Raw genomic sequence first — 18,214 nt, 5'->3', positions numbered from 1 at the left:
GGCCCAAACAGTGGCAGTGCCACCCGAGCCTCTGCTGGCAATTATTCTACCGGGGCATAAACAGGAGTTGTGTGGTCATCTACCTACCTCTCGCATCAATGCAGGGGGGAGGCTGTTATGGGCGACAGGCAAGCTGCTTCGACTCTACCCCACATACCGTGGCTCCGCCCCCGCACAATCTATTCTGCGCATCACTTCCCACCTGTAACTATAATCCACCTATCAGATCGTTATTTGGCGTGAGGGAGGCAATGTAGGTTTGCCAAGTATGGGACCCAGAAAATTCTGATGGCAGCCCTGTAAGTAGCTGTGGGTTTTCAGGGATGATGGGCTGCCACTTCTAGTGGGCAATGGACAACTTTGTAAGCTAATACTAGATCATGGCCCTTGGGATCGCCACACTGGTGACAAGGAGAACAGAAATGCATTTTGCTGTCCATAAGTGCAGAGTCAAAGTCTAACAAGCCAATAGTCATCCCAGGCAGCAAGCAGGTATAGTTGATTGGTCGGGATAGGCAGAGTTTAATCAAAAATGAAAAACCAGGCTAAAGTTAAGGCAGTTGGCGTTCAATCAAGGCCAAGCAAGCAAGCAAAGCCACGATAGGTAGACAACTAAGGATTAAAGAAAAAAGCAGAGACACAAACACACACTGACCTAAAAATGTTATAGAAGGGGGAAGAGGTGCATTAAAATCCTATATTTAAGATTAGGAGGTGGCTTACCTCAAGGATGACACTGATATAGTATGAACTGAAATGTATTTGCATTAAGGCCTACTGGATTTTAATGTAATTTTATTCTTACTGGGCGACTCCTCCTCCTTCTGTGTCTTTGACCCTCCTACGGAGGGCGGCCATCTGCCAGCTGTTGCAGCTGACAGACAGCTTACAGCCTATTTTTCACTTGGAGAGCAAACGAAGTACAGTGGTGGACCCTATGCCTGAGGGGAGATAGTTATTCCCCAAAAAGCTATTTTAGTTAGTTGGCCATAACAGCAACCTCACTTTGTGAGTACCCTCTTTTATTACTCTCAGTTTCCAGTTGATGGAAAATACTACACCACTTGCGCTCTCATTGTCTCTGTGGATTTTAAGGTTTACTTGCATCTCTTAAACAGAATCTGTATTGTTAAAATCGCACAAAAGTAAACATACCAGTGCGTTAGGGGATATCTCCTATTACCCTCTGACACAATTTCGCCGCTCCTCGCCGCATTAAAAGTGGTTAAAAACAGTTTTAAAAAGTTTGTTTATAAACAAACAAAATGGCCACCAAAACAGGAAGTAGGTTGATGTACAGTATGTCCACACATAGAAAATACATCCATACACAAGCAGGCTGTATACAGCCTTCCTTTTGAATCTCAAGAGATCATTTGTGTGTTTCTTTCCCCCTGTTCTCATCTCAGGCTGCTTGTTTCTTCCTGCAAACAGCTTTGCCCTTGTCTGTAATTCTTCAGTATGTGAAAGCCCAGCCAGCTCAGAGGACGATTTATCCAGCTTGTAAAAGATAAGAGAGAAGCTGCTCTAATCCTAAATAACACACAGGCAGTGTGCATAGAGGGGCCTGGAAGGGGGAGTTCATATCAGAACCACAACACTGAAGAACTTGGCAGCCTTCCAGACACAGGCCGACAAGTCTGACAGGGGAAAGATACATTGATTTATTACAGAGACAGTGATAGTAGAATGTGCTGCAGTAAGCCAGAACACATTAGAATAGCTTTTTGAACTTGTAGGATGATAAAAAAACAGGATGCAATTTTTGTTACGGAGTCTCTTTAAGTCCTGCAAATGTTATATCAGTGTCAGTGTTCTACTGACAGAATTTCCCCTAAATAGGCTTCTTCATTGCCAGGCTGCCCAGGCATTCCCCTTTCTGCACACATGCATGCACACTTTCAATGACAACTTGCTCCTAAAAAAATCACCCCCAAAACTGACACGTATGTAAAACAGGTACCCATTAGCCATGCACAGGTGAATAGACAAAGTACATAAAAGGTGATACCCTGCAATGGATGCAGGCATGATAAGAACACACATCAGTGCTGACCAAGTACAGTATGACAGACCTAGTACTACCTTGTACTTCCTTGGCTTGGAAGACTTGTCAGGACATTCTTTCACTGTCTCCTACTCCACCCCTGCTGTTCTGCTCTTTCCTTCCTACTCCTGTAGCACAAGGTCATATTCTTGGACACCCTCTCTTTACCATCTACATTTATGTTCTAGGTCTAGGACAATGAATATGCTCATATGGTTTTCAGTATCACTTCTATGCTGGTGGTAACATCCAAATCTATCTTTAAGCTCTTGAACTCTCAATGTATTCTGTTTCCTCATTCATGTCATTCCATTTCCTTAAATTAAATATGAGTAAAACATACTATGTAAAAAAATAATAATAATTCCACACTGAAATTATGTTCCCTGTAATAAGACTGAAGCATCCTGATGATTTTTTTAAGATATACAGTATATTTAACACCTACTGTCTACAGACACATAAGCATTGAAAAGGTGAGACTGGTATACATCAATATTGTGTCACAATGTATGTGGCCCCAAATTATTGTGTTCAAGGAGGGTGTTAGTTTTTTTTTTCTTTTTTCAATGTGTGGGTGTTTTTTTTGTTTTGTTGTTTTTTTTGTATTGTTTTGTGTTGTTTTTTTCATTTGCTACCTTCCTTGTTTCTTTACTTTTCAATATCCCTCTAATATCGGGAAGCAAGGGAATTTCGGTTGGTGAAGGGTGAAAGGGTTAGACCCCCTGTGAAGTTTACATGCATCTCCCCTGCTGCTCTTTTGTATCAGCTACAACAGAGAGAAAGGTGAGTTTCTCTAGAGAGGGCTTATACAGAAAAAGACCACTACTACTACTACTACTACTACAGTAAAAAGGTATTTTATAAAAGCATGAAAAACTATAGGTTTACATAAAACCCACCCATTCCAAGGTGCGCAATGCACAGACATCAAATGCTAGTATTTCATCATGTATATTTTTCCCTCCAGTGTCCCCTATTAATCTTTTAATAGATCAATGGGCATCCTCTCAGGGATTCCTCTCAGTACAGCAAGCCCCATACTATTGCCGCCAGCACTACTGCTCTCTTCTGCTGGTTACCGATCTTCCTCCGCCTGCTGTATCAGACACACACCAGCCTTGCACTGTCACACATTGAGGCAGGTACGTGTTTTCTGCACAGAAAAACGGAGAATTCATGTAATCAATGGGCTAGTTCACACTTAAAGAGGAACTCCAGTGAAAATAATGTAGTAAAAAAAGTGCTTCATTTTTACAATAATTATGTATAAATGATTTAGTCAGTGTTTGCTCATTGTAAAATCTTTCCTCTCCCCGATTTACATTCTGACATTTATTACATGGTGACATTTTTACTGTGGGCAGGTTATGTAGCTGCTCCTAGCTGTTTTGGCTGTTAGAGACAGCTGTAAACAGCTAATTCCTCTCTGTGAACGTTGTTACATTGTGGCAGTTTGCCCAGAGTACCGCGGTACTCAGAGCTTCTTGTGGGAGGGGTTTCAGCACAAAATCAGTCATACAGCGCCCCCTGATGGTCTGTTTGTGAAAAGCATCATATTTCTCATGTAAAAGGGGGTATCAGCTACTGATTGGGATAAAGTTCAATTCTAGGTTGGAGTTTCTCTTTAATATGTTTTTCTCGTGCAGAAAAAAAACTGACATTCTGCATCCTCGTTTTGTCAGTTTTCTCTATCAATTACATCAGCTGGTGTGAAAAAACGCATGCATTTTCCTGCATAGAAACACACTTGGTGTGCAGAAAAAGTATGCAGAAAAACGCGCGCAGAAAACTGAAAGACAAGTGTGCTCCCTGCCTAACCCCTGCTCAGTGAACATGTTCGTCTATCACTAAATGCCATGCAAAATAAGGCTACATGAGAGTCGATTTGATTTCTGCTGACAGGCTTTTTAGTACATTATTATTTGGACACACATAATTGTAGTCAGCGCAATAAACTTCTTTAGACATGTTATTTTAAACACACATCTTTATTTACATATTTTTACTGTACATCAGTCAGGTTTATTAACATATATATATATGTATATACAATGAAACATTTTGCAGTCAAAATACATTTAAAACTTAATACTGTAGAAATGGATTTTGTTATTTTATTGTAATAAGCATTTTATTCCAAGCGTACATAAATCATTCTTTTATCATTTACGTCTATACTCAAGATGCAATCTTACTTTATTCAGCCTTTTTCAACATATTCACTGTTCTGTCGCATCAGCTCTAGTCAATTTCAAGAACAGGGCTGCCAAGGTGCTACATACATATGCTCACGGGTTATATGGTATAATAAGCGTAACAAACCAAAACAATATTCAAGTAGTACACATTTCAGGAAATCCACAAGTCAGAAAACAGCTAAAAGATGCACAGTCAAATTAAGGTTAGGTGCCAACCCGGGGGGGGGGGGGGGGGGGAGGTATGACATCAGCCTTGCCCCTTGTACCAATAAACATTTGACTTTGTCACACAATAACTTGAGGAAGTTTTCTTTGGAGCACAGATTGACCCCTCTCCCACTTGCATCCCCCCACCACTACATAAATGTAGGAGCTGTATACTATCCAGCACCAGTGGCTGGATGGTGTAATGGTTAAGGGCTCTGCCTCTGACACCGGAGACCAGGGTTCAAATCTCGGCTCTGCCTGTTCAGTAAGCCAGCACCTATTTAGCAGGAGACCTTAGGCAAGTCTCCCTAAAACACTGCTACTGCCTATAGAGTACGTCCTAGTGGCTGCAGCTCTGGCGCTTTGAGTCCGCCAGGAGAAAAGCGCACTATAAGTGTTTGTCTTTTCATTTATATAGCGATGCTGCAATTTAAATGAACAATCAGTGCCTGTGCCGTATCCCGCCTCCCTGAGTGCAGAGTGTGGCTTTTTAGTTACGGCGGATGGGGGTCATGCAAATCCCAGTTCGCCAAAGCGGAATACCTCTGTATTCTCCCGCCATCCCCTCGAGTGTCCGATCGCTCCCCAGCAAATGCAGTGCGGTATTGTATTCTTTGCCGAGTGGTTCAGTGTCCATAGAAACATTCATCTGCAACTTGTGAGTCCCTGTCTCTTTGCTATGATGTCATCTAGCAGCGCACAGGTGCCACTGCAGGCATCATAGCAAAGATACAGGGACTCGCAGGTTGTAGAGGAGTCTTGCCATAGACGCTGATCCAGTCAGCAAAGTATACAACACCACGCTAGATTTGCCGGGGGGGGGGGGGGGTGATCGGACACTCAGGGGATGACGGAAGAAGACACAGAGGAATTCCGCTCTGGCAAATGGGGACTTACATGATCACCGTCCACCGTAACTAAAAAGCCACACTCTGCACACAGGGAGGCGGGACACGGCACAGGCACTGAGAGGTATTCTGCTCTGGTGAACTGGGACATACATGGAGACTGGCCAACACAACTTAAAAGCCGCACCCTGCACACGAGCAGGCACTGATTGTTCATTTAAAATGCAGCAGTGCTATATAAATACAGCTCCTACTTTTATGTAGCGGTGGGGGGATGCAGGCGGGGGTTCATGACTCGAGTATAAGCCGACTTTTGGGCCACTTTTTAGGTCTCAAAATCTCGGCTTATACTCGAGTATATACGGTAACTAGTAAAATAGCGGTAAATTTTACTATATTCTACTACCGCTATTTCCTGAAACCTTTAAACTAAAATTTGTTTACAGTTATCCCATGTCCAAATTGGTTTGAGGCGCTTTTGAAATTATGCCCACTAATGCAGCTGGGATTGCAATACAGGTCCATATATGATAGACACTGGACTAAACGTTGCCTGCAGTTTAGTCTTTTATGGGACATGAATTATTTATTAACAGCGGTGAAGGGCCGTTACTGACCATTTTGATGCACTAGGGAGTAAATAGCGACAATGTTTCCTCCCTAGGGCATCTAAATGCCGTTCCCTCCTCAGAACACCGGTGCAGAGCACGCAGGTACTGCCTTGCTTTGTCAGCATACAGTGGTGCATACACATTTTTTAGCTCACCCTAGCAAAACACCCAAAGAGAGTCTGATTCACTGACCTGAAGGACTGCAAATTGCAGGAAGACCTGTTTTACATAAGAAAAAGCACAGAACTTCTATGTGTTGTCCGTAAATACCTGCCCTGCTCAGGTATTTGGAAAAATTCAGCCCCCCCCCCCCCCCCCCCCAAAAAAAAGTGTGAGGCCTCTTTCACATGGGGGACTGAACTCTGCTCTTGCCAGACAGTTTAGCCTCCCATCTGACAGCTACTTGGTGCCCTCAAGCAGCACCATAATGCAGTCGAATGGCAGTGTTCGTCACCCTACACGCACCAGGGCTTGAAGCGCAGTGCAGTTACCAGGCAGCAAAGAAACATGTCATGTCTGAGTTCAGCAGCACTCAGATGTGACTCAATACAGTGGCCACACTTGAAAATGGCCACCTTGATTCTGATCTAGTAAATGTAATAATCGCCAACAGCCTGAACTAGTGTAAACTTTTTGCTTTTCATTTCATGTAATGCCAAAAATTGTTGCAGAGACAAGCAGCATATTAAAAATGTTTGTGTGTGTGTATACAGTATATATATATATATATATATATATATATATATATATATATATATATATATATATATATATAATGTTTACTGGAACTGTAGTAAAAAAATGAAAAAAATGATCTTGATTGTTTAATGTGAACTTTTCTTAGCAAAAACAGCCATAAACTAACTTGCAGCTCAATGGACTACAAGAGCAGTGCTCTGTTAGGGCCTGTTTACATCACTTGGCATTGCTGCATGACCACAGTAGAGTGTGGAATGCTGCATACCCATTAACAAAGATACGATTTATACTTTTACTGCTCCTAGGCAAACTTTTTTGCAAGATGAGTCTCTCCTGTATAAGAAAGTAATGCAGCCTGTAAGACGAACTATTTGAAAAAAAAAAAAGTGTAATCCTTTTTCTGCTGTGACTATGCACGCGCCAATATCAGGCCTGACGTTTTTTAACTATTTTTAAATTTGATAAGTTCTCTATCCGGGACCTGGCTGTGACCCCTTGTACTATACTGTGCCAGATTCATGGTAAGATTAAAATCTCCTCCAATTACTATTGCTCCTTTTGCTACTCTATGAATTCCTTCATACATTTTGCCTAATCTCTATTTAGCGCATACACATTCACTAGGGTGAAGAGTGAACGTTTATCCTACTATCCATATTCTCTATTTCTTTAGAAAGATTTTACATTTCATCTCTGATTGATTGGATCTCTTTCGCAACTCCCTTATGCTTTTATCATAGTTTGACAGTTATTTTCCCCTGAGTTAGGCGAGACTGGTGATACCCTAGCTGCTATTTCTCAGTAGGTTTGTCACCCTTGCTCATTTCAGCATGGCCAGTGAGGCTACTTGGTGCTGTTCAGCAATTTTCTTCATATGTGTTGTTAATACTGATTGAGTTAGTGACCACTTAGGTGTTAATATTGGGGCTTCCTGTTTTTTGGGGGTGTTATACAAGTTCCTGGAGATTTTGTCTCCAGAGTCTTGCAGTGTTTCTGGGAGACTGCTACCAACTGCATGGAAGCCAAATTAAAAGCCCCTTGGGTTGCTCAGCCTGTGTTGTCTTAGCTCTATTTCTTGTACCAGTGGCCATTGGTCTTGTAACAGCTTTCACCTCTGTAGCAGCTCCTGGCAAGGAGGGAAATAGTTCACTTGTACGTCACTGCCGTTTAAAGGTCTAGCATGCTGGATCTTTAAACAATGTTGTGTGGAAGCTGTAAACTCATTGATGGCCTTGAATGGCCAACTCTGCTAAAACAACTATTCTGTTGTTTCACAATAATATGATTATATACAGTAGATTCATGAGCAAATATTTTGTGTTACAATTATATGACTTATTGATACGGAAAGTGAATATACAGTAATTTATGAGCGCATTATGAACATTGTCTTCTGAATACTTTATAAAGGTCACAGCCAGTGGCATCACTATGCCTAAATATATTCAGGGTCTGTACCCCAAACACTTAGCAGCAGTACCCTGATCCTTCCACAGGACTAAATAGTCCATTTTGGGATCTACTATGTGTGGCCAGGCAATAGGTAGGGTAACAGTGATTCTCACATATTATGAGGCTGTCTATGATAATAAGCTTGGGTGATGTGGAGTGAAATCTACTGCTCTGCCAATCACTCAACTCTAAAAGTGCAGTCAGGACACATGGAAGAATTCCTGATGCAGCTAAGGAGGATGGAGAATGTAGAATGTAATTAAGGTGTCTTTTTAATTTTCACTTCCTGTTACTATGTTATTCGATGGGAAACTCTGATTATATTGTTCGGGGTAAATACTGTCTAATTATGTTTGTGAGGCACTCTGTCAACTTTTAGTATTTGTGGGAAGAAGCTGCCTAATTATGCTACAGTATTTGTAATTATGCTGTTTGGGGTAGACTGTCCTGCCTAGTTGTATTATGTTGTTTGAGGGGACCCTCTGCTTAACTAATGTATTTAAGGGGTGGAACTATGCAGCCTGTTTATGTTGTTTAGGGGACACACTGCATAATTATTTTGTTTAGGGGGGCATGTAACCCCATTATTTTAGCAGGGGTGAGCAGAAACTACGCCAGTGCGAATTTACACATCATATTTCGCATCTACGCATCATAGTTCGTAGGTGAAGTTTCAAAACTACACTTTTGCATTTACGCGTAGTGAAGTATCGCTATGCATAGTTTACGCCCGCTACGCGTAGTTAACATGTGTATTGCGAAGTAATCTATGAATGCGGTAATCGCGTATATTTTTCCGTGTATGCATTAAATGTACGCTTGCGCATGCCCTTAAATATTGTTGTTAGTTGTATGCGTTCAAAATTACGCATTGGAAAGGGGAATGTACGCATACACTACGCTTCGCACTTCACGTAATTGCGTAGTCTAGGAAATGCATACGTCGTGAATATTTGATTTCGCAGCCGTATTTTGGCGAAGCGTAATTGCGTAAAGCTACGCGTAGTTCCAACGTAGTGAATTTGGCTGACTACGACCATCCCTGTATTTTAGTTTGGGGGACATGCTTCCTCATTATGTTGTTGTTGGGGGGGGGTATTTTTATTAATGCTGTTTGGTGGAAAATGTTGTCCAATTGTTTTTTGACATATATCCCTGTTTAATTATGATCTAAAGCTGGCCACTAACGGTCCAATTTCTAGCGAAAAATCGTTCGAGCGATCAGAAATTCTGATCGGACGAAAAATCGTTCACTACACCATCAACTAACCAATCATTGCTTCCTATCTATCACGACCACCAAGAAAATCCAAATTTTCGTTCGACGAAAATTCATTCGGGCGACATTTTTTTCACTCGTTCATAATCGATTGTGTCCACCAATGGAGATTATTTACAACCAATCCGATCAGAATTTCTGATCGCTCGAACGATTTTTCGCTAGAAATTGGACCGTTAGTGGCCAGCTTAAGCCTTATATCTGGTTGTTTGAAAAGGCAGTTCATATACCATCTATTTTATTATGTCTTGTATGGCTGTTGGTATGATAGTTATGGTTACAGCCCATTTTTTTTACTTGAGGAAGGGAATGCATGAACTAACAGAGCACCACAAAGTTCTAGTTACAATCCTATTGGTTCACATACAACGTATGGCCCACAAACTATGATGGCGGTATATACCATTATAGTTTTCCCTCCACTGGTGCCCAGAGGTGCCTTGCATTTTCTGAGATCCTAGCAAGCAATGCCTGTAGTCACAGCTATTTTATAGACCAGTGCATTTTGTTTAGGACGTGTGAGTTTCTCTTTACTCAGCATTGTATATTATTTTCATTCTGTTTTATAAAACCAGGAGAAAAGGAATGAAGCAGTGTGAGCCAAATTCCAGCTGCCATATTTATGCTGCATATCAAGAAGGAAATCATAGGTCTGTTGGCAACGCTTACTGTTTTTTTTTTCCCCCCCATTTTCATTCTTAATTCTCTTTCTACTGTACATTTGAATGTAAATACATTTCACTCACAAAGCAAATACTGAAGATGGCTCAGCAGGTGATGTTTATTATCTTCAATATTCACTGTTTCTTTGACCTAACGAACCAAACAAGTTTGGATCCCTCCACTCCTCTTGCTTAATGCTTATAAACTGATCTCCCATTTTTGTCTGAATCTTCCACATTGGTTTCAGACTCCTCCTTTCTTCAGGAATTGTTTAGAGAAGGCAGCAGCATAATCTACATATCACTTTCGTTGTTGGGCGTTTCATATTTGTGGTTATTACCATTCTGCACAGGCTCAACCTGCCCACTGGAAAATGTCAGCGCAGAAAATAAGCTACCACGTCTTGTCCCAGTTAGGTCGTGTTTTCCTGATTTCTGATACCACAGGTCTCTTGCTTTTTTACGAAAGTCTTTGCAGGCAAAATAATAAAGAAAAGGGTCCAAACAACTGCTTAAGCAGCTAAGCGTAAGCGACAACTTGTAAGCATGATAATAACTTTTTTCAAAAAAGAGGCGAACAATCGTATGTACAAATAGAATGAAGTTGTTGGGAGCAAAACAAGTGATAAACACAATGAGTACGAATATAGCGAGATTAATCGATCTTCTTTCCTGTCCAGTGCCATGTCTGTTGGATGTCTGAATCAGCTTCCGTATGATGCGAACATAGCAAAGAACGGTCACTATTGACGGAATAAGGAAAAAGCAAACAAAGAGCCCAAGGATAAAGCCTGCCCAGGACAGGAGGTTTGGCAGCATGGTCCACTTGAGAACGTCAAAGCATGTAGTTATATTCAATTGTTTGACTTCGTAAGTCAGGTCGGTGGATTCCATAGGATAGAATGCAACAAGTAATAAAACCCAAATTATAAAAATTGCAGCGCCGGCATATCGTTTCCTCCTCCATGTAGATGACTTCATTGGGTGGATAATACCCAAGTACCGTTCCACGCTAATCAACATGATTGTCAGGATTGTGCAATACATATTGGCATAGAACATGATGGTGACAGCATTGCAAAGGCCTTTCCCAAAAATCCAGTCATTCCTTTTGATGTGGTAAATGATTTGAAAGGGAAGAAACATTGCAAGAGCAAGATCGGTGATGCTCAGGTTGATCATGAGGATGATTGAAGATGTGATAGGCTTAGAGTGAAATATTAAAATCCACAGTGAGATCAGGTTACCTGGAATGCTGATTATAAACACCAGCGAGTAAACAATGGGCAAAGCAATCCATATGAGCTTGTTCTCAAGCATGGCTAAAGTCTCATTGTCTGGGGCAGAATCGCTGGGCAGGCCGTATAGATTCATGATGCTTTCACTTAATGATGGTCTTACCGAAGTTTCAAAAACATCCCCTGCAATAAAAAGCAAACACTATTTTAGGCATTCATTAAAGGCAAAATCCTAAACAAGATTTTGAAATGTATTATTATGTTATACAATTCAGTATTTAAAATGAAAGTAGCCAAAAATACCATTCGCTTGCCTCACCATTTTCTATCTAAATAATGTGCTCTGTTTTCAAAAACTACAGAAAAATGTGAATGTTGGCCTGGTTTTTAAGCATATACAGTAAAAAAACACTTAAAGTGGACCTGAAGTCAGAACTTCCTCTCTGCTCTTAAATATACGCAGCAGCATAAGAACCTTTAAAGAGGAACTGTAACGGCAAAACGTCCCCTGGGGGGTACTCACCTCGGGTGGGGGAAGCCTCAGGATCCTAATGAGGCTTCCCACGCCGTCCTCTGCCCCACGGGGGTCTCGCTGCAGCCCTCCGTACAGCCGTGACGCAATATTTACCTTCCTGGCTCCCGCGCAGGCGCTCTGACGGCTGTCGGCTCCGAAGTAGGCGGAAATACCGATCGCCGTCGGGTCCGCTGTACTGCGCAGGCGCAAGTCTCCGGCGCCTATGCAGTAGAGCGGATCCGACGGAGATCGGGTATTTCCGTCTATTTCCGAGCCGAAAGCAGCCACAGCGCCCCCGCTGGAGCCAGCAAAGGTAAATATTGAAATTACAGTCGGGCCTGTCGCCGGCTGTTCAGAGGGCTGCAGCAAGACCCCCGTGGGACGGAGGACGGCGTGGGAAGCCTCATTAGGATCCGGAGGCTTCCCCCACCCGAGGTGAGTACCCCCCAGGAGATCTTTTTGAAGTTACAGAGTCTCTTTAACCACTTCAGGAACGCCCCCTCCCCTGCAGTTACCAGGCTATTTTTTTACAATTAAGTGCTCTTAAGCTATAATAGCTCGCTGCAGAGCCATACAACTGTGCACACAAATGGACACCCCCCCCCCTTCTTTTCTGTCCAACAACAGAGCTTTCTGTTGGTGGGCTCTGATCACTGTTGCAAGGCTTTTTTTTTTATTAATTTGTCTTTTTAATTAAAAATTACTATTTTTTAAATTTATTTTTTCCCTCCCCCAGCCAGCCAATTATGGCGATCCTCTCTCATAGACATCAGCCTATGAGAGGAGATCGCTATCTGAGCCTCTCCAGGGGACAGCTGGGTGACAGCGCTGTCCACAGTACAGTGTTGCCGTAGATTGCAGCGCTGTACCACGTAAATAGACAGCGGTTTTGCCATTTAACAGTCTGTTAGCGGCAATCGCCGCTGGCAGACTGTCCACGGAGTGGAGTTCCATTACTCAAGCAGGGTTGCGCGATCCCCACTAATCTCTGAACACCGCTCTAGGCGCCTTTCGGAGTTAGGTGGTCCTGGAGCTGCCACCTTCCCGACGCCTTTCAGCGTTAGGCAGTCGGGAAGGGGTTAAAGAAAAGCATTTCTTTTTTATAGCTGATATAAATCCTGCAATATATCTGCAGTTTGTCTACTTCCTGCTTTCATGGAAGCAGATATATTGTTAACATTCTGTGTTTACCAATTAACTCTCTGCCGTAGCAGTCAGCTGACACAGCTAAGGGATCAAATTACAACTTGTGCTTAGTCACAGATAAGAGAGAATTAGACAGGCAAAACTCTCTAAATACATACTAGAGGCATTTCTATATGTTTTCCTTCTGTCCTGTGCAAGAGTTCAAGTCCACTTTAAACATGATTGTTGATTAGCTGATCCAACCCAGCCAATACCTGACCATTTATTTATCTATTTTCGATCATGTTTGGGACTAAATATTTTGCACCAAAAGGAAGTGTTGTCTATAATTAAAAAATTACATCAGGATTGTCTACATTAGATAAACTACATATGAACCATGATCACAGAATGTGCCACATCACCAAAAGCAAAAAAAAATTGGTCCGGTACCAAGAGGTTTTGTACTGAGATAGTTCAGTGATATTTTTCATTGTACGTTAGTTAACAACAAGATTTGTCACAAGTTTCTTGTAAGTTGTAATTTTAAAGAATAGTTTTAATCATCATATTAAAGTACATTTTAAGTCATGGAATATGTACAAAAAAACATACGACAAAGAAAAGTTTGTGAACAGTAAAGGACGGATAGTATTTTCCCCCTTTTGAACATTTGCAAATAAATAAGTACGAAATGACAAGATATTTTGACATAAAGTACTGCATATGCTGCACAGGAATAAATGCAATAGTGATGTTGTGGATTGAGAGTTGATGCTCTGCTTTTAATGAACCAGGTCATTTGGACTGGTCCAGATGTATTTATCTTTTTTCTGCTTTTTCTAGGAGATATGTTTTTGTCTTCCTTCTCCTTAAAATAATTATTCAGTACTTTGCCACTAAAAAAGTACAAAGGTACAGTAGGTGAAAAAGTACTGTCAATATTATTTTCTTGCTTGCTTCCTGGAGGAAAATGGAAGCCTTTGGAATGCTCACTCCACAAATAACATTTTTAGCTGTAGACAATGGCCTAGTTTTATTTTAAGTCTATATGTCAGTTCCAATTAATTGTGCAGTCTGAAAAAATACAATAAAGTAGGGTGAGAACACACTCAGATGTGAGCTTCCTGTTTTCTCATGTTTTCTCATATATTGCACCTGCAAAACTTTCAGAAGAACTGAAGTCCTTTTAAGTTGTAACTAGTGTACATTAAAATTTTCCTTTAATGCCAGGAATGAATACACTTCACAGGAACTTTGTAACCGATAGAGGCATAACTTAAAGTTGCAAATGCTAACAACAGTCAAATTACCAGAATACTGTACAGTGGCGTAGCAATGGGGTGGGGGTGGGGGGGGGGGCAGAGGTAGCAACCGCATCGGGGCCCTTGGGCCAGAGGTGCCCCGAAGTGTCCACCCTCTATCACAGTATTAGCGCTCTATTGGTCCTGTGCTGGCAATAATCACTTCTATAGATGCTTTAAATAGTAGTAATCCTTAACACACTGTTCCTCATCCCCTACTTGCAACTCTGGCACTGTGGTTGTCCTTGGCAGGTTTTGGTGCGCCGTATCAATTGTTGTGTATGGAGTGCTTGGGGGGGGGCTCCATGTAAAACTTGCACCAGGGCCCATAGCTCCTTATCTACGCCACTGATACTGTAGTACTAAAACAATGTTTCTTACACAAAGGTAAATAATGAGTAATATCTACAGTCTTACAATAATCATGTTTAATGATCTCATGTTCTGCTTACTTCAGTACTGATACCAGGGCCATTTCTCTCATGAAGCAAGGTGAACTATTTGCATCAGGCGCAGAGATTACAGGGGCGGCATGTTTGTACTGTGTTTACACTAACAGCATGCAGTCAGAGTAGGAGAAGCGAGAGGAGAGAGAGCAAGGTGAAGAGGCCATTATTAGGGAAAATCAGGATGTTGTGCTGTGTGAGGAGTCTGGCAGTGAGTGAGGAGGGTGGAGGCAGGAGAGCAGCAGTGTTTCATTTGACTTGCACAGCAGAAGGGAGAAGGTGGCGCTGTTGTCCAGACTGAGGAGGAATGGAGTGGCTGAGGGTGAGCAGTTTGTCACAAGACTCACAGCCAGCCAGTGTGCTATTGTGTTGAGCTGCAACATGTCTTGTGAGAACTTGAATAAAGCAGAGTAAATTGTCGGGTGCTGTGTGGTCATTCCAAATCGGGTTGGGGGCTGACTGATACACTAGCTCTGGCATTGAAACTAAACAGCCAAAGTAAACTTTTAACTAACGTAACTTGTCTCCTAGGTGTTTCTCAACCTTCTATTTCTATGTACAGTACAGTGCACCTTTCAAAACACTATACTCAGCAAGTACCCACTTGCATAGTAAACATTATCACAAGTACCCCTTGACAAATATATATTTAATCATAGTACTGTACATGATAATTTGTTCTAAACAATTTCCAAGCATTTACTATTTCTTTTAATTAGCTGAATTACTAATTTGGTGTTATTTAACCACTTAACGACTGCCCACTGCACAGGGGCGGTCGGAAAGTGGAAGCCCTAAGGACCGGCTAATGCACAGAGGCGGCGGTCCTTTTAGGGGCATGGGCGGAGCGATCGCGTCATCCGTGACGCGATCCTCCGCCGGGAATCGATGGCCGGGCACTTAGACTCCAGTCCCCCGGCCAATTAGCAGCGCCGGCAGGCGGAGGAATACACAAATTCCGCCAATTAAAGTCTATAAGGCACTTTGTTAGGTAAACAAAGTGCTTTATACACGCTTCCTCCTCGCCTCGTGGTCTCTTTGTTCCAGAGACCACCAGAGAGGAGGAAGCACTAGTAAGTATACACCACACATTTTTTTCCCCACACAGCCCCCCTGATCTCCCACCCCAGCCTTCAGACCCCTCTGATCACCCCAGCAGACCCCTGCCAGCAACCTTGCACCCCTCTAAACCCCCCCCCCGTCACTAACTATCGACGCTATCCCCTAGACTAGGTCCCTAACTGCCTCCTAATCACCCCTGATCTCCCCCCCCCCCCCCCCTACCTTTAGATCACCCCCAGACCCCATCCCAGACTACCCCCCTGTATACTGTATACATCTGCCTCTGAGACCCCACTTCCCACCAACCACAACCCCCCCCCCCCCCCTCCACCCCCATCACCTTCCGAGTGCATCAGATTTGATTGTGCTGTGATTGTATTCGATTGTGCTGTGGTTATTATTATTATTATTATTATTTTTTATTTTTTTATTTATATAGCGCCAACATATTCCGCAGCGCTTTACAAAGCACAATAAGACGACAAGGGAAACATAGATATACTAACAAATTGTAAAACAGAGTTCCAAGCAGCACAAATATTGTTACAAAAAACAGTAAACATTAGGAGGAGGACCGTGCCCTTGCGAGCTTACAATCTAGTGGGTAGTGGGGGACACATTAGGTAAGGGGGTGAAAGATGGATGAGGCAGTGACCCTTTGCCTCTGATTACATTGTGTCAAATAAGTAAATAAGGGCTATAGAATGTTATAAGCTTGTCTGAAAAGGTGTGTTTTAAGAGTGCGTTTGAAGATGTGCAGGTTTGGAGCATGACGTACAGGCTGTGGAAGAGAGTTCCAGATAAGAGATGATGCTCGTGTAAAGTCTTGGATGTGAGCATGAGAGGAGGTGATCAGCTTAGAGGTCAGGAGAATTTCTTGGGAGGAGCGGAGGTTGCGGGAGGGACAATATCTTGAGATTAGTGATAAGATGTATGGAGGGGACAACTCATGGAGGGCTTTGTATGTTAGAGTCAGTAGTTTGAACTGGATCCTCTGGGTAATAGGTAATCAGTGGAGAGAATGGCATAGTGGGGCGGCATCGGAAGAGTGTGTGGAGAGGTGAATGAGGCGGTCCGCTGAATTTAGAAGGGATTGGAGAGGTGCTAGCCTTTTTTGTGGTAGCCCACAGAGCAGGGTGTTGCAGTAGTCTAGGCGGAAGATTATTAAGGCATGAACAAGCATCTTGGTGGCCTCTTGTGTGAGGAAGGGACGGATACGGAATATATTTTTAAGCTGGAAATAGCAGGTGGTGGTTAATGAGGCAATGTGAGGTTTAAAGGAGAGCTCTGAGTCGAGTATAACCCCCAAGCAGCGGGCCTTAGTGGTTGAGGTTATTGGGGTGTTGTCTACCGTTATGGTTGCAATTGGTGGAGGTGTAGATAGCGATGGTGGAAAAATCACAATTTCCGTTTTACTCATGTTAAGTTTGAGGAAGCGGGAGGACATAAATGCAGAAACGGCACGTAGACAGTCGGGGACTCTAGATAGTAGTGATGCCAGATCAGGAGCTGAGAGATAGATTTGGGTGTCATCTGCATAGAGGTGATACTGGAAGCCAAAAGAGTTAATTAGTTGTCCCAGGCCACGGGTGTAGACTGAGAAAAAAAGTGACCCAAGAACAGAGCCTTGAGGAACACCAACAGACAGTGGGCGTGGGGAGGAATTGGTGTTAGAGAAGGACACAGTGTAAGAGCATCCAGAGAGATAAGAGGAGATCCAGGAATGTGCTTGTCCCTTGATTCCTAAAGATGACAGTGTCTGCAGAAGCAGAGCATGATCAACCGTGTCAAAGGCAGAGGAAAGGTCAAGGAGTATTAGAATGGAGAACTGGCCTTTGGATTTAGCTACCAGTAGGTCATTATCAACTTTCGTGAGGACAGTTTCAGTGGAATGGTGTGTGCGGAATCCAGATTGAAAGGGGTCAAGTAAGGAATTGGTAGAGAGAAAGGCAGACAATTCTGAATGCAGTTTAGAAGCAAAGGGGAGGAGTGAGACAGGCCGGTAATTGGATAGAGAAGCTGGATCAAGAGATTGTATTTGATTGTCCCGTGATCAACTTTGATTGTACCGTGATTGTTTGATTGCCTCTGAGACCCCACTTCCCACCAACCTCAACCCCCCCCCCCCCCCCCCGCACCGCCACCACCACCCTCACCTACCACCACCTTCCGAGTGCATCAGATTTGATTGTGCGGTGATTGGATTCGATTGTGCTGTAATTGTATTTGATTGTCTCGTGATCGGCTTTGATTGTCCGGTGATTGTTTGATTGCCTCTGAGACCCCACTCGCCACCACCCCCACACCCGCCCCCCATCCCAGATGATCCCCCAGTTACTATCCTAGTGACTTCAAAACAGTGATCAGTGAAAACTGACACTTTTTAGACAGACAGATCTATAGCAGTACATTAGGGTCACCTTAGTGTAGGCTCCACTAAAAACGCAGTGTTTACCCGATCAGGCCTGATCGTTCGCCCGCACTTGCGTTCAGCCGCCCCACTGTAGTGACAGATTTTT

The 18,214-nt window shown here is 42.8% G+C and overlaps 1 protein-coding gene across 2 annotated transcripts in view; it reads right to left on the bottom strand.

The window, feature by feature from the left end:
- Positions 1 to 6,702: 6,702 nt before the first annotated feature.
- P2RY8 (P2Y receptor family member 8) overlaps positions 6,703 to 18,214 on the bottom strand; it is a 135,126-nt gene continuing 123,614 nt past the window's right edge. For both annotated transcript variants that reach the window (XM_068269957.1, XM_068269958.1), the window contains exon 3: positions 6,703 to 11,427. In XM_068269957.1, coding sequence (XP_068126058.1) covers positions 10,301 to 11,380 — 1,080 coding nt within the window. In that variant the 5' untranslated portion in view covers positions 11,381 to 11,427 and the 3' untranslated portion in view covers positions 6,703 to 10,300. The remainder of the gene's footprint in view (positions 11,428 to 18,214) is intronic.

This window comes from Hyperolius riggenbachi, chromosome 2 (assembly GCF_040937935.1).
Source record: "Hyperolius riggenbachi isolate aHypRig1 chromosome 2, aHypRig1.pri, whole genome shotgun sequence".
NCBI lineage: Eukaryota > Metazoa > Chordata > Amphibia > Anura > Hyperoliidae > Hyperolius > Hyperolius riggenbachi.
The sequence above is the reverse complement of the archived record's forward strand: the minus strand, read 5'-3'. Positions and strand labels throughout refer to the sequence as shown.